The sequence below is a fragment of the Natrix helvetica genome (assembly GCF_964273705.1).
Source record: "Natrix helvetica genome assembly, chromosome: 4".
NCBI lineage: Eukaryota > Metazoa > Chordata > Lepidosauria > Squamata > Natricidae > Natrix > Natrix helvetica.
The window spans coordinates 118,009,535-118,027,644 of record NC_138550.1 but is presented as its reverse complement, the minus strand read 5'-3'; the positions used below and the strand labels follow the sequence as shown (position 1 = coordinate 118,027,644).

Below are 18,110 nucleotides of genomic sequence, written 5' to 3'. Positions count from 1 at the left end.
AAACTGTCTATGCACATTATCTATTGTGTAGATATACTGTATAAATATGCTTTTAAAATTTCAAAAAGATAGATATTAACAAAATTGTTTGACAAATTTTTACAGGAATAAAGTTTGAGGAAAATTATAGTAAATGTATGTTGCGGATTTATTTCTAACTAAATGTTCATAAGGTTGAAACTATAATGTCATAGTACTATTTATCTGTATTATTTTATGAGTGTTCATTATTATCAGTAAATATAGAACCAAAACTTTAATAATAGAAATATTTTGATAATTTAATTTCCAGTTTAAAGAATATGATATTCGTGTATGTATAATTGCAGCAAATGTTATGATTTTTAATCATTAGTAAGTCATTATTTCAAAAATGGGAGATATAAGTACAACATGGTAGAAGCTGATTCTATGCTATTCAAGACTTGAATATCATTCTATTTAATAAACTTATAGGCAAAACATGGTGTGATGCTAATTTGCCAAAAATTTTATGAAGACTGCATGAAAATTCTCTCAGTAGGGTTTTATCCTCTTTGATTTATTTTACGTCAATGTCTTAAATATATTGAATTCTTCAGTCTATTCACACACTTATCTGTTAGCGATGCAGATAGTAGCTTGCAGATGTATTTATGATTCCTATTTGTGGAAGACAAATAGGTTGAATTAGGATTGCCAATTCATGCTCATATTCAGAAGATATCAATATACTTATAATTAACTTAAATTTAGGACATGTAATGATTTATATGGGAAAATAACAGCTATAGCAATATATATTATCTCTCCTTGCATATAATTTGAAGTTCTCTTCAAATCAACTGATTGAGGATTGTGATGATTTTAATTAGAGATGTTCCCAAAATTAAAGTTTTAATATAAAATGAAACTCTTAGTAAATTACATCATCTTAAATAACTTCTCATATTCTGCACTAGCTGTTAATTTGCGCTTTTTGATTGATTTTCAGGTGCTATTTAATCTAGTCAAGAGGTGATTGTGCAGAAAAATCTTTACCTTTCTTTAATAATAACTTGTTATTTAACAATCAATGTGATCCCATCATCTCTACTACTACCTTTTCTTTTAATTTCTCCAAGCTTTCCCAACATAATTATTTAGAATCTTATTATTCATTTTCTTTAAAAAGATGAAGTCTGTAAGTTTCTGTTCAAGGAGACATTACATTTTTATTTGATCCAATAATAATAATAATAATAATAATAATAATAATAATAATAATAATAATAATAATAATAATAATAATAATAATAATAATCTCTAGGATGGGCCCGGGAGATTGGCAAACATGGGTTGACCATTACTTACTAATTCAGAACATCACGCCCAGTGCCACTACTGGAAGAAGCCCCTCCGAGCTTCTCATGGGTCGCCAGCTAAGGTCCCACTCAGACCGGCTACACCCCAATTATTCTGCCACATTGACCCCAGACTCCACAAGCAAGATTCAGACTCTTAGCATAGGGGATTTGGTATACGTCCACAACTACGCTAGGGGAACTCTGTGGATTCCTGCCACAGTAATAGGCATCACCGGCCCTTGCTCTTACCTCCTAGAGCTCGAGGACAGTAGGAATTGGAGAAGGCATATTGACCAATTCTGTGGTCACCTCTCCAACTCCAGTCTTAGACAATCAGAGGTAACTCCTGCACGAGTTAGCCAAAGCCCTACCCAAACGGAACAAACGTTCACTCCTTCCACAGTCAGCTCAAGCCTGAGAGTACCGGGAAACATACCTGGTTTTGTTGCAGGCCTGCAGCGAGCTCCGAGCGAACTGGCTCCAGAAGCTGTGGAGCAAACAGGTCTGTCCGACCTGTCCAAGAAAGCCCTCCTACTGAACTGCGCAGGTCAGGCAGAGCTACCCAAAGGCCCACCTACCTGCATGACTACGTTACCAGTAGGATTGTTCTATCTAAGAGGGGAGGGGTGTTAGATATTTATACCAACTACAGTGGTTTCCATCAAGGTCCTCTGTTCCGGCGGGAACAGAGGTTTAATCCTATTGGTCGAAGGGTCTGACAGCTTCCTATAAAAGCACTGCTGTCAGACTCAACCTTCGCTGGATTGTTCTCATTGTTAATAAAGAGCTGTTGTTACCATTAAGCCTGTGTGTGCCTATCCATTACCCAATCTAACACCCACCCTCATAATTACTTAGGTGAGATGGTAGGATATGGTGGAAGTAAACTCTAGTGAAAGTAAATGTCGTAGATAATTACTCTACACTAAGAGAATAATACAAGAATGTAGGATATCACATTGATTGTTTAATATATATGAATATTCATGGTAGCAGCAGAAGTATCCTGTTTAAGGATGTGAATATATGTGTATTTATATTTGCACATGAAATTTATTGTTGACTGAAAGATAATTTTTAGTAGATATAAAATAGATTGTATGATGCAATCAGGAATACAGCATGGATCTGAAAATTAATACATGAAAGACCACAGTACTTGTGTTTGACAAGGAAATTTGAGAGAACACAACAATTCACCATAAATGATTTTCTAAAAAACGTAGAACATGTAAATGAATTTGTTTAACATGGGATATTGACAAATGCAGAAATTTTGAGACATACAATATGAGTAGAATGGTTATCGGTCATATGTAGTTTGTTTTGAGAAATTCATGCTTACTAAAAAAAAAAAAGCTCAAATGTCTGTGTCTTTTGCTCAGTTAGGTATATAGGAGTTGATGGGCACTCAGGGAGAATAATAATAGAAAGTTCAATGTTATAGGAATTGAGTACTTAAGAACTATTTATGTCAAAATAATAAAATATAAAACCAAGAATGAAAAGCCTGAATAAATACAAACTCAGTACAACAATAAATGAAAGAAGAATATCTGTATCATCCAAAGGGGATATTCAGCAGGTTCTGACAAGTTCTGGAGAACCGGTAGCGGAAATTTTGAGTAGTTCAGAGAATCGATAGTTACCACCTCTGACTGCCCCTGCCTCCATCTATTCTCTGCCTCCCAAGTCCCAGCTGATCAGGAGGACATGGGGATTTTGCAGTAACCTTCCCCTGGAGTGAGTAGGGAATGGAGATTTTACAGTATCCTTCCCCTGGATGGTGGTGGGAAAGGACCAACCAAGCCATGCCCATCAAGCCACACCATGTCCACCAAGCCACCTACAGAACAGTGACGTGCGGTGAGGGTTATGGCTGGTGAGGCTGGTGACGTCATCAGGAAGGCGGAGCCTCAGCCTCCTGCTCACGTGGTCCCATTCCCCGCCTTCCTGAGTGAACATTAAGGGGACCGCGGAGTGCACTGTAGCATTGCTTCCTCCACCGGCCCCAGTCCCTCCCCCCCTCCTTCAAGGTCTCCTACCAACCCAAAGCCCGATCCCCAGCTCTCTTGGGCAAGTCTTGAGCGGGGTGAATGGGAAAGCAACGAAAGCGGCTGCGCTTTCACCCCGCTCAAGCCTTGCTGCCTGCTTTCCCGCGCCCGCTCTCGCTGCCTCTTTCGTTGCTTTCCCACCTGCTCTCGCTGCCTTTCGTTGCTTTCCCGTGCCCGCTCTCGCTGCCTCTCGCTGCCTCTTTCGTTGCTTTCCCACCCACCCTCGCTGCCTTTCGTTGCTTTCCCGTGCCCGCTCTCGCTGCCTCTTTCGTTGCTTTCCCACCCGCTCTCGCTGCCTCTTTTGTTGCTTTCCCACCCACCCTCGCTGCCTTTCGTTGCTTTCCCGTGCCCGCTCTCGCTGCCTCTCGCTGCCTCTTTCGTTGCTTTCCCACCCACCCTCGCTGCCTTTCGTTGCTTTCCCGTGCCCGCTCTCGCTGCCTCTTTCGTTGCTTTCCCACCCGCTCTCGCTGCCTCTTTCGTTGCTTTCCCACCCGCCCTCCCTTTCGTTGCTTTCACACCCGCCTCTAAAGCGCGCCAAAGCCTCCTTCGTCCCCCCCAGCGCGTGCCCTTTTTATTTCCCGTGACACCCCCCCCATTTCGGGAAAGCTTTCCCCATTGCCTGGGGGGTGAGGGGGGCGGCTCCTCTCCCCCCACTCCCTTCGTCCCTGCCTCTCTCCTCAGCCCCAAAGCTCCGTCCATGCGACTCACTTCCAAGGCGGTGGCTGCTCCATCCCGCTCCGGCTCTGGAAGCGACCGGAGATCAGGCTGCGTCGCTCGCTCGCCGGACTGCTTCGGCGCCATTCTGGCTCCCTCGTCCATCCGCGCCCGGGAGCTGCGGAGGCAGAAATGTTATCGGCCTCCCGATGACGAAAGCAAGCGACTGGTTCGTCATCTGGAGGCGCCGACAACATTTCTGCCTCCACAGCTCCCGGGCGCGGATGGACGGAGGTAACCAGAATGGCGCCGAAGCAGTCCGGCGGGCGAACGAGCGAGCGAGCGAGGCAGCGAGATCTTTGGTCACTCGTCCACCGGACTGCCTCGGCGCCATTCTGGCTACCTCCGTCCGGCCGCGCCCAGGAGCTGCGGAGGCAGAAATGTTGTCGGCCTCCCGATGATGAAAGCAAGCGAGTGGGTTCGTCATCCGGAAGCGCCGACAACATTTCTGCCTCCGCAGCTCCCGGGCACGGCCGGACGGATGTATATAATATTATATATATATATATATATATATATATATATATATATATATATATATATATATATATATATATATATATATATATATATATATATATATATATATATATATATATTATAATATTATATATATATATATATATATATATATATATATATATATATATATATATATATATATATATATATATATATATATATATATATATATATATTATAATATTATATACTATTATTCCATGAAGAGAGGTGAGGCTCTGCCTCCCCTGCCTCCAATGACCGCACGTCACTGCTACAGAACCAGTAGTAAAAATTTTGAATCCCACCACTGGTATCATCTAATAGGAACTAGGAACCATGCCTTTTCCGTGGCAGCAACTGCCCTATGGAATCATCTTTGCCCTCTGAAGTTCAGCAGACCTCTACCTTTTTAGCCTTCTGTAAGGCCTTAAAGACCTGACTTTCTCCCCAAGCATTAGAAGATTAGATAACGGTATTTTAGCATGCATTAGCGCCAGGTTTTTGTTGTTTTGAATGTTTTATGTTTTAACTGATTGCATTTTATAGTTTTTTAAAAAAATGATTTTATGTTTTTTAATCTTTGATTGGGAGCCCAAGAAAGTTGGATAAAAGATGGGCAGCTATATAAATGTTTTAAGCAGAATAAATGGATGATGGATGGATGGATGTTAAGATAGTCTGATGATATAAGGTGATTCAGTAACAATTGAAATAAATTCCTGAATGAAGACTGAATAGGGTTAAGAAGAATGGAAAGTTGTGGTTAATGGAGTTGATGAGAGCCTCAAAAGGAGGAAGTTGAGAAGTTTAAAGAACAAAAGGGAATATATGAAATGGTGCATTGATGTGATGGAACAACACTTGATTACTATGACAGGAAATTATGGAGTAATCTGACAAATTGTTTGGGTGTGAACAAACTTTCATTTCATTTTTATTTTTTCCTGCTTTTAATTTTGTTTGGCTTTCTAGTTTTTTCTTTTTTCTGTGAATTGCCTAACAGTGCTTATTGCAAAATGAAATAGCTTGATAGCTGTGTGTATGATAAGAATTTTCCAATGCATTCAAGGCATCCTTTTCAAAACCAAATGTGTTTTTAAAATGTTTTTTTAATGTGTGTATATATCATAACAAGAACAGAATGTATTTTTGTTCAGATTGTTTTGATCAGATAAAAATTAGTCAACCAATGAAGATTTTATGAAGACTGCTATATCTGGGCTGACTACAAGATGTAAGTCTTCACCGCCATCTACTATTTGTTTGAATTTTTGCAAACCAGAAATTGTGGCCGTATAACATACTAGGTAACTATTATGTTAGCATTGTTGTCATAGAACATTAGAACAGATAGGCTGTTTCTTTCAAAATAGCGGTGCGGATAAAAGGAACAGAGCTTTAGCTGTGTAAACAAAAGCCAAAAGCAACTCAGAGCTGTAATGCACCAAAATGCCCTTTCGAAAAAGGTTGCGACCATACAGTGCATCAAAAAGCCATATAACTCTCAGATATGGGAGTGCTTTGCCCCGCCTACCCTTTATGGAACCAAAACCTCATCCTGCCAGGAGCTCCTTGCAAAGGGATGTTTTGGGGTTTTTTCCCGCAACATGAAGATAGCCCAAGCCTGGACCAGAAGTGAGGAGCAAAGGGTTATTTTGATGCACTGTGCCTCTAGGGCTACAAAAGCAGCTCCTGCACTGCAGCAAAATCCAGCCCCAGGCCAGCCCATCAATGTTGCTAGGCATGCCTGGCGGGAGCAAGAAGACGGTGAAGGTCATCTAGGGTGGCAGAGTGCAGGACAGTAAGGAGCCAAAAGGCATAGATGGGGAGCTAAGTGGAGTTGAAATGCTCCCAAGTATGGCAGGGTTGCCTAGTGCTTGAATTTTGATCACAACTGTGGGAGGCCTGCAATAGTTGGAATTTTGGGTATGAATTGTTGAATCTCTTTGTTCAGGGCTTGTCCTACTGTTGAATGTTTGCTAAATGAACAATCCCAAGTAGTTCCCTATCTGTAAATGTATCCTAGCAAACTAAAGACCTATCAAAAAAGAGACAGAAAACCAATCATGACACCACAAGAAAATGTATTCTTCATACTTGAAAATACCTCCTTGGGTCACCTTTCCTTCCTGATACTTTGATATTACATGGTCTATATGCTAATAGAGCTATACAAAAGCATTAGAATTTGGAAGAATTACATTTAGAATATGTTTCTATTTCATGATTCTTGTTAAAGCCGGAAAAAAAATGCTCCTCTGGGTAATAGCAAATTGCATCCAGAATGCTTAATATTTCAAAATTCAATATGTGAGCCCTTTCGGAAAGAAGAATTGACTAATAAAACCTTTCAACTGAGCACACAGGATAACACTGATGGATAACACTGCTTTTTAAATTGTGTACTGTATTGCATGCAATATTTTCTCATCCAGCTAATTTGAAATGTTATGTACCATCAAGTCATTGTTGACTCTTAGGAACCACATAGATTTTCTGTCCTTAACCTGGCCTTTCAGGTCTTCCAACAATCATTGCCACTGTAATTGAATTATTCTGCTAGGGCTTTGTATAATGTGTTGGAAGTAGGATGGACCTGCCATTTGTGCCTTGAGTGAGAAATCTGGATTGTTTGATGAACCATTTGTTTGTTTTCTTTGCTGTCTCCAGTATTCCGTCACTAATTGAAATGGAATGCCACTTAAAGCTCATGATTTTTTGATTTTGATTGATTGATTGATTGGAATTTATCTGCATATTGCTTCTGCTGCATGGACCCTGGGAATGCATAGACAAAAAGACAACCCAAACATTTTCACATAATGATTGTCGCAATGGGTGCAACCAATCACAGAATACCAATTTCCAAGTTGGCTAGTAGGTTATTTCCCCATGAATATAATATAAACTTCAGTCCATACTGCAATATAACATGCACAACAGAGGTGGGTTACTCCTGGTTTGGCCCAGATCCAGCAAACCAATAGTGGCGGTGGTGGGAGGCTCCACCCAGCTACCCGGATGCTTCTGTGCATGCGCAGAAGCGTTCCACATATGCATATGCGAATCGGTAGCGCCTGGATTTGCAGCCCACTTCTGATGCATACTAAATATGCATTTTGTACAAGGAAGTCTTGAAGACCTCAGTGTGTTTCATACATTTATGTTCCTATAAGATGCAAATACTAGAAAGCAATATAATCACAAAATTAAACACTACATATACTCCATTCATGTCTTAGATGTTTCTTGCTTATTTGGTCTGAACAGCTGTGAATGTCCTTTTAAACAACACAAATGAGTTAAATGCTATAAGTGTGACACAATCGGTTTTGTATTTGTTTCTTACATGGTATCATAATAAAACGAAAAGCCTGCTGTTGAAATCACAAACTCTTTTTTTCCTTATATGGTGGTTATGCTAACAAAGTAATGGGACTAGATGAGGGCAAAGATCATGGTTAGTGGCCCTTTCTCTGAGAGACAGGAATGTTTTAATTTCCTGACAGTGATGAACAGTCCATCTAATCCAAGCAAACCATTTTGTTCCTCTATCTTCTCTTCAGTCCTCAGATGCCTCTACAACATGAAACCGATTACATGAAAGAGTGCTCCAAAAATAATACAGCTTGGAAAGCTGCTGTCTTGTGCAACTTTTCATAATTTATAATGACTTTATTTTCTTAACTGTTACATGTAATAAATACATCTTGCCCAAACTTAAAAATCTAAAAATGTTTGTACTTAAGATAATATGAAACGAACAGCTATGTTGTCTCTGTCATTGTTATTATCCAATCCTTTCTGAAGTGCTTCATATGTACAGAAGAAATTGTTCACACAACACTATTTTAGATTTATATTTTATAGTTTTTTAGTCTCCGTAAGAAATTATGTAGGGAAATTCGTTAACTAACACGTAGCTATTTTTTATAACTAGTAGTTAATAATTATTTCTAAATTTTCTATAAAGTTTTTGACTTGTTGGCAGAAGAAGACAATATCATGGTATCCGCTTGTTTCCTCATATCCCCAATAATGCATGCAAAAAAATAATTTTACATTTTAATGACTGCAAGGTTTTGTAAGTCAACAAATATATACCGTATATACAAATAGAAGCTAGAAGCTGTGGTAGGATAATTTACCTATATTTTGCTTACTCTTGCATGTAAGCAAAGTGTAGGTTGGAGATGCATGTGCCTCAAAATAATTTGTCATTCTAAGTCCTCTCCTACTGCTTCCCATTTCTAATTTCTACTGTGGCACTTACCATGGCATTAGGCTTCCTATTTCTACAGGGCCATGGCACTGACTTGGCCCTGTTACTACTTCCTACTTTCCAGGTTTATGCTATTATTCAGCTTTAACTTCTTAATTTCTTTATATGGTTTATGTAAAGATTTTGCTTATTCTCCCACTTGCAGGCAATTGTACCCAAGGTGTAACTAAAATCTGAAGAGTCCTACGTGGAATTTTGTAATTCTTTGGGATTGTGATAGGATATAAAAAATAAATTAAATAAATTAGGACAAATTGCATTGCTTCTTCATCTTAGTAGGCAAGCAGTGCCATCATGAAATAAAGCACTTAATTGATATAATCATGGTTGCTTTGTGATTAAGACCAATGCTTACTTCAGTCTAATAGCATTCAAATATGCAGATTTCATGCAACAGCCGTCCAACTTTATACAGCAGCAATTATGTGTACTTTCTGAAATTAAGTCTTATGTGATGTTTTTAAAAAGTAGACTGCATCTGTTCATGTAGTAGGACAGGAATGACAACTCTAGAGATAAATGTACATAGATTTAGTCTCTTTTAAAAATCATAGTACAGACTTTATAATTACTTTAGTCCCTTGCTTTTCATGCAGTACCAATAACCAAACCAATAACCAAAGATGGAACCCATTTAATTTCAAGTCATTTAAATGACTTGCCCTTAGAATGGCAAGTCATTTAAATATTCTTAATCATATTTGTTTTATATCTTATCTATTTCAAAGCAGTAACTGTCCTAATGTATATGAAATATTTGCATTTGCCTACAACTACTATTTTTTCGTCTATAAAAATATTACTCCATAAAACCAAAAAATGTTACTGTCTTTTGCAAACTATACCATATGCTTTAAAATTCTGAATTATATCTTATCATTGACAGATGCTTAAAAGGTACATTTGGTTAGAATCATTTCACTATTGTTTATTTGCACATCACAGAGTTATGTGGAACATTCTTTTCCACTGCCTTGTATAAAACTTTCTCTTACAAAAACTTGCCATTTTGATTTTTCCTTTCATACAATTTGATTTCTCTCTATATCCTTAAACTTTCAATCTTGACAATAAAGCATTGTTGGACACAAGTTACTTGGAAAAAAGACAATTTATTGTAATGCATTGTTAACAAAATCATACTTGCAATATGGAGACAGTTTTTCTCTTGATTATTAAAATAATTATAACTCTTTATAATGTAGTACTGGAAAAATATGACTTTCTCTCTCCCCTCCTCCCTCTCTCCTCCGTGTGTGTGTGTGTGTGTGTGTGTGTAAACAGAACATGTGCTTTACTGTCTTCTTTTCTTTATTATCGGGAATATCATTATTTAAAGCACTGGGGGACAAACTACTACAAACTTAATCATGAGTTCCATTTTTGCAACCATTAATATTTCCCAGATCGTGCTGTCAAAACTTATGGCACATTATCATATAACATAAACATGATTTTCTACTATATTTTGACTTGACATAAAACACAGTTCAGGTAGTCCTCATGTGGCAATCACATTTGATTCCTATAAGTCGGTCATTAAGTGAAGCAGTTGCTAACTGAAAACCGCATAACTTTGTTTACGATTTTACTTCAGGTTTTCTTTGCTTTAAAGAGTCAGAAGGATATGACCACAAACAGTTCAGTGAGCACAAACAGTGGGGAAGTTTGAATGAATGATAGAGATCCTGAGTTTTATTGAAAACTCACTTTTACATGTGCAGAGAACAAAAATTAACAGCTTGGCTAATTGAGTGTAAATATTCAAAAATCTTCCCCTTAGGTGAATAGTATAAGATCATTTCTTCATTATTCTCCTGATCTTTATTTTTGTTTTGTTTCAGGAAATCTCTCCCTCGTTGCCAACGAATTAGCAGAATGCTCTCCAATGAATCATTGCGCTCTCCTGTGTACAGCCGTTCCAATTCACAAGCGTCTGTTGATAGCACTTCCATGGAAGATTTCTGGTGTGAGGTAGAAAACATCAAGGAGAGCACAGAAGACAGGCAAGATGAGCAAAATCTGTTAGAGGTCAAACCTCCTGATGGTATGAATAAACATTTCTGATCTTCCTTGATCCTTCTTTTTATTCCAAAAAGGTGCTGGGGTAATAAATGCTCATTTATGTTTGAGAACTGAATCAGAAACACTGCATAGCTATATTGGATAATAATATTTCCAAGGTTTTAAATTCTATTAATTTTAGAATGAAGTTTTGCATGAAAAACATTGAAGTGTATCAGAAAACTGAGGGGGAAAATGAATTCCTGGATAACATTAAAGGATAAAAATAAGTATAACTGCAGGATGAATTCCATGATTAATTGACTAATAGTTCCCTGTAAAATTATACAAAAAGAGAGTCAAATTCAGAAGTTCGTGGTATGATTTTTACCAGCCACAATTTTTGGAAATGGTATTTGTCTCCTTTTGAATATATGGAAAGTTTGGATAAACATCTACTCAAAGTTTGTTCCTTTTTTCATTTTATTGCATTAAATAATCATTCACCATACAGTGGATCAGTGTGAAACATTGGTCCCTGATTTAATTAATTCATTTAAGTCAGGGGTCCCCAACCTCGGGTCCGTGGACTGGCACCAGTCCACAGCATACCAGAAACTGGGCTGTGCAAACAAGTGAAGCTCCATCCGTGGGATGCAGGCAGCACACGAAACCACGCCCCGTCTGGTCCAAAGAAAAATCTCTCTCCACAGAATCGGTCCCAGGTGCCCAAAAGGTTGGGGATTTAGGTTTGAATGTGTGAGTACATCATAGAATAATCAGAATTAATATGGGACAGCCAACTGTTGTGCAGTGCTTGGGTCTTAAACCTGGATTGTCATCTTTGACAAACTTAGTATCTTTAACCGCTGACCCATTACACCCCCTATTTAGGACAATATTATTCAAAGATATTTGCTTTTTCATAGCAAGAGATTGATATAAAGTTTGTTTCCATGAAGGGCATTTCGGTGAGCACCGAAATGTCTTCCCTATAGCCACACAAGATAAATACTTTCAAAAATGTGCCCTGTTGTGCACATTTCAAGTAGCTGGGGCTCAGCTGGAGTGATAAAAACAGCAAATAAACAGAGATCCATTATTTTTCCTTTGTGCTAAAGGCTTATATATTCAAAATTTTATTCATAATTTAGTTAACACTCTAGGTCTCATTGATTTTAAATAGGAGAAATACTCTGAAGACGAGCACGTTTTTAATTCTTCTACAAAGATTTTTTTTCCCTGCAGTCTCTAAACAGTTCTCAAAATGCTTATTTCTTGACAAGTAGGATAACGCCACAGCTATGAAGCCCTTTGCTCTGAATGGATTGCATCTAGCATTTATTAAAGAAAAAACCCCAGAGCTTCTTCATTTATTTAATAAGTGGGGAAAGTGTGGGGGAGAGAAAAGATCTGTATGAAGACCTAGAGGTTAAATATTGCCATGGAATCGTGGAAATGAATTATAGCCCCAGTTGTGTCTTCCAAGCATAAAGTTTCTTGAGTCTTGGGGGACAAAGGTAATGAATCAGTTATGCAGCTTTATTAAAATTGTGTTGATAAAATCATGAGGCAGCATTCTTCCAGAGCTAATCGAAAGTAAAACCATATTTATACTGCAGCATCAAATTTCTGCCTCTTTTTTCCTCAAGATTGGATCTAAACATCAAAATAATTTCTGAAGTTTTCCTTACGTTCCCATTATTTCTACTTTTATTCTTTTAAAGATACTTATTTGTTAGGATTTTAAGGCTGGAAGCTACCCAAAGTCCTTCACTACAAGATAGGCATCAAATAAATTCAATGCATAAATAAAATAAATGTCCATGCCTTGGATCGCTCATTGTTTTGTTTTCTTCCCCACCTGAATACAACATATACTCCCAACTCAGCCCTTGTCATTTTTTGTAGTAATAACTACAGCATGCTCTATGTGGGCTGCCTTGGCATCTACCTGGAAGCTGTAATTGTGGCATTGCGCCAGTACAGTAGCTCTTCACTAATACAATTTCTCTATTACCTACATACTCATTCTCTTTCTGGAAACCCTGTCTCAGAAGATATAAAATTATCCATAAAATATTAAATTTCATTTCATTTGATGGAGTGATTTTCAGCTCATGAAAGTTGATGCCATTTCAGCTCATTCAATAATGGTGTAACATTAGCATGCCAAGTGCAAATGCCACTACATTCTAGACTTTTGGATGGTCTCTTAAAGAGCAGCCTCATGTAAAGCACATTGCAATAATCCAATATGTAAAAAGAGCTCTACAACCAAACATAGTTAAAAATAATAAAAAGAAACAAATTCACAAGATAGAGTCACATATATTGTAGTCTCCTAACATCTTACTCCTAACACTTGGGGACCAGGCGTTGACAGCCTTCCAAAGATCAAGAAGTTGGGGCCTCAGACACTTTGGTTTAAGGAGTTACAAACAGAAGCTGTGTGTGTGCCCCTTCATACTCCAAATCATATTTTCCTCTTCAAAATTAGATCACTGTGCAACTCTTGACCCTAAAATGTCAAATACCAGTATTTTCAGCCAATTATTTTTAAAAGATGAAATAACTTGTCTGCAAGATGACATATAAGCCTGTTTCAAGGATATAGACAGATATATTTTGCTTAGGTCAGTATGATTGCGCAGAAAGGTTTCCCTGATTTATTCCCAATAGCAAAGCATTTTGTATTTAGACATCTCAAAAATATGTCCTCCCTTCCCCACTCTCTTTTCCAAATTTGTTCTTTCAAGTTTTCCAAAATATTTCTACTAAAATTGCATTGTTCTACAGATTCTGTGTCTGCCTGCTCATACAAAGCTGTTTTCAGAAGTATATTTTAACAAAGATCCTTATTAAAAGAAATTGTAATCACATAGAACCTAGCCCTACAGAGGTGAGCATGATTGGTGGTTATGTCACACTGCTTAGCAATTAGATCAGGTGAGGAAAGAAGAATGAAAAAAAATACTAAAATAGTGTTGAAAGGGTCATATTTGTTGGACTTGAATAACATCGGTTTACATCACAGTATTTTGTTGTAGATCTTGCTGGTTATCTCCCTATCAACATTTTAGAATCAGATGATCAGACGAGGAAGGAATTTTGTGGTGACAATCTTCTTGTCCTTTCATCATATTCCTAATGCTAATCTGACTCTGGACTTATCTTTTTGGACTAATAGATTAAAAGATATGATGAAGTGAGGTCCAGTGAAGCCGGACTTCACTTCATCAAATTCTTAGAATCGCTAGACTGATAGAAGATTTAAACTACGGTGATATGAGGGGTAAGGAGTATAAACAAGTTGGTCGTGCAGATACAGTTTACACGTAAAACAGATTAGAAGTATTTTATCAATTAATTAAAAAATATGCCTTTTAACAAAATTTGTTAGTCAAAAACGGTGTGACCGCATTCCGTTATATTTTGCTACCATTGACTAATCCAGCTTGCTTTCTATAATATCTGCTCCTCTATAGAAGGTGAACTAGAAGCTGAATGGTTGCAAGATGTTGGCCTGTCTACATTAATATCAGAATCTGAAGAAGGCAATGGAGAAGCATTGCTATCAACATTGACCCGAACTCAAGCAGCTGCAGTGCAAAAGAGATATACCACATATTCTCAGACCATGAGAAAGAAAAATAAACACACAATCAGAGATGTGCGTGATATCTTTGGTATTCATAGTTCCTCTGTAAGTGAACTATTTTAATGCTTTAGACATTTTTGAAATGTATTTTTTTATTATTTTGGTTACTGGTTGATTACTCTCTGGAGTTTCACTGTAAATTGCTATAATACTCTGTACCCAAATGCTGAGAAAATGTTTAGGTAGGCCTATCAAAAAGTAGTTTCTGCTTGCCTTTTTGTTTTATACATTCTGCTCTTGAATGGGATCATGATACATAGGAACTGTGCTCTTCTTTAAAACTTCCACCAGATATTGTTCATAAGTTCAAGTCAATTTTTGTTCCTATAAGAGCTCCAAACTTGCAAAATAAGGATTAAAAAATTCTATGATTTATCTAATTAACTTTTATGTGTTTCCATGCAGAAATTATGTGACATTAAACCTCATTTAAAGTTTGTAAAAAGGAATACAGTATTTTCAAGTACAAATGTGTATAAAATTACTTTGGCCACCTCATTTTTTTTCCCTAAAATTATTGGTTAGTGTTACCCAAAAAATATTATGACTATAACATTTGTTTATATATAAGGTAGATGTTTTGCAATAGAAGTGTACTTATTCTTTCAATATATCTTCACTGAAGTATTTTATGTATAGAACTTAATGATTGTTTGAAAAAAAATCACATTTGAAAATGTGTTATTATTGAAAATAAAATGCCTTTCTATGAAATACAATATCAAAACTTCCTTTGCCCACAGCTCTGTCAGTTAAAAACTTGTGATATTTAAGGCAGTTTTACCATCAGTGATATCAGTACACAGGAACTCACCCTGTTATCAATATTTTGTTTTCTATCCTGTTCATTAATAGATCATTTTATTTCCAATTGTCATTGTATAATTTTAGTTATATGATACGCGCAGCTTGAAATCATACATTTCACCTTGATAATACTGTAGCCAAGCAAATGGGAGGAGACATACTGAACTACTTTATTTCAATCAGTGTGAATTATTTTTTTAATAAAAATACAAATTAATTTCATAATTTAATAAGATGTTTTATTTTAATATTAAATTAAAATTTAATAAAAATATAATAAAAAAACTAATTATTTCTATTCATACTTTTAGGTAATTGTGGTATAATTCTGTGGAATTCTATGTGGTTTTCTTTTCCCCTTTTTGTTTTAAATGAACTATAATTTTATTTTAATTACAATTTAATTTGTACACTATGAAGAAATAATAATTGAGTAATGCTAATTAAAGTCAATAAATTGTATCTTTGAAATTACAGATTTGTATCAGAGATAAATTATTCTAATGTTTTCTTGTTTTCCAGCCTACATTTGAGACTATATCAGTGTTACCTGTCACAACCAATGGTATTGATTTTTCTGTGCAGAATCCAGATTGGAAAATGGTTAGCTGTGAGTATCTACTAATAGATAACATTTGGGGGGGGGGGGCTTTTTTAAAATCTGGGAAATAATTTGATCGTTGATGGCAATACCCTGTTTAATTTGTATTAAACTATTGTATTGTATTGTATTGTAATTTTAATGCAGAACTCCTATTATTACTTCAGAATAAATCTCTTTTATCCCCATAGGACTTATGACTAATTATGTATCTGATTTTGTCCTAGATTTACTAGTCTACTTAATTGTATGCTATTCTTTCTGACCCCAGAATTTTTTTATAATACATTTTTATTAGTTTATCAACATATAAAATACAAAGAGACATTTAAAATAATAATAATAATAATAATAATAATAATAATAATAATAATAATAATAATATTTAATGCTTCTAGACCGCCCCCTCTCCCGCAAGGGACTCGGGGCGGTGTACAGTTCATACAAAATATAACAGGATACAATAAAATTAAATTAAATATGTACAGTTGACAATTGACATGGAGGAGGTTAAAATGTAGTTAAAAGAACTGTACAAAGCAGATATAAAATAAATTCAAACCCCTAAAAACAAATACAGTAAATTAAAAAGCCCCTAAAATAACCAGATATAATACATTTGCCAGGAGGGACAGTTGAATTATGCCAGGCCTGCTAATCGGAACAGGTGGGTCTTCAGTTTTTGCCGGAAGGAGCGGAGGTCAGAAGTGGTTCTAATGCCGGGGGGGGAGGTCATTCCAGAGGGTTGGGCCCATCACAGAGAAGGCCCTACTCCTCGGTGTTGCCCGCTGGCATTGCCTAGTGGACGGCACCAGGAGAAGTCCCTCCCTGTGTGAGCGTATTGGCCGCAGGGATGTATGTGGGAGGATGCGATCCCGCAAGTAACTAGGTCCCGTGCCATGGAGCGCTTTAAAGATGGTAATCAGCACCTTGAAACGCACCCGGAAAACCACAGGCAGCCAGTGCAGCTCGCGCAGGAGAGGTGTTACGTGGGAGTACCTCGTACTCCCCATCACAGCCCGCGCTGTGTAATAGAAAACTGGAGGAGGGGAGAAAAAAGGCATTGACTCTCAACTTTATTTAGCACAATAGAAGATAATAACATTGCAACCTGAATTTTTTAGATTTACACCACAGTATATACGGTACTAGCCATTTCTATAGCTACAAACCTATCTAATCAGCAAAATCAAAATCAAAGGTTTTTTGCATGGATGAAATCTGTGGGGAATGCTTCTGTTTACTCATTAATCTGTATAAAAACTGTCATAATGTATATTAAAAGAATTTCATATATTGTTTCAATTTTTAAACCCTTTTTGGCAGAAACTAAACCAGGGCTTGAGCATCATATTGTCTGCACCTGATTAAACCCCCTTTAGATCAAAATGGGAAGGGGAAAAAAACATTATATATATATTCATTCCATATACAAATCTACTTTAGGTTCCTCATTTCTGAGCCCTGAACCTCAGTTCAGGAACTGAGGTGGAATAAATGGATAACAAATATCTTCATAATTCTTTCATGAATTGCCATGTAGTTATTACTATAAACAAACAGAAATATATGGTTAATGCTCTGGAATTAGTTTCTCCAGCCTTTGAGTATGTTATTTTTCCATGGACAATACAGCATTCGTGAAAATTGTCCCTTGATTTCAGCTAGTGACTGTATGGAATATGAACTGAATAAAGGCAGCCAGTTGGAGAAAGAGGAGCTTTCCCTTGAAATTTCCTTCTCAGAATCAATCACGGTGCCTCCAAAACACAGAGAATGTCAAAAAAGTCAAAGGTTAAAAAAGGACGATTCTGCATTACCTGTAAGTTTAAGGTCCTCAAATTTATGTACTTTATATCATGCCTGCATTTCTTTCAAGTATAATGGCTATCTTAAAATATGTTACCTTGACGTTGGAGATTTGGGTGTGGGGGAGGAAAACTAGTTTGTTTTCTAAACAAGTGCTATTACTCTGAAATGAATAACTAAGAAATAAGGTATCTTGCTGAAATTATTCACAGAATACCCATATTGAAAGAAAAAGTCTTTGACAGGCTTTAATCGTAATGAAAGTCAAGAGAAATTTCACTGCCATAACAAAATTTTATTAAAAATGCCCAATAAACAGCCACATGCTATATTCAAATTAGTCAAAAGT

General features: G+C 36.9%; 1 protein-coding gene across 1 annotated transcript in view; it reads left to right on the top strand.

The window, feature by feature from the left end:
* The window catches only part of ARHGAP28 (Rho GTPase activating protein 28), a 74,911-nt gene that overhangs the window by 34,170 nt on the left and 22,631 nt on the right, over nucleotides 1–18,110 (top strand). Inside the window, exons 2-5 of the mRNA XM_081952540.1 lie at nucleotides 10,724–10,926; nucleotides 14,372–14,589; nucleotides 15,874–15,961; nucleotides 17,617–17,774. Coding sequence (XP_081808666.1) covers nucleotides 10,724–10,926; nucleotides 14,372–14,589; nucleotides 15,874–15,961; nucleotides 17,617–17,774 — 667 coding nt within the window. The remainder of the gene's footprint in view (nucleotides 1–10,723; nucleotides 10,927–14,371; nucleotides 14,590–15,873; nucleotides 15,962–17,616; nucleotides 17,775–18,110) is intronic.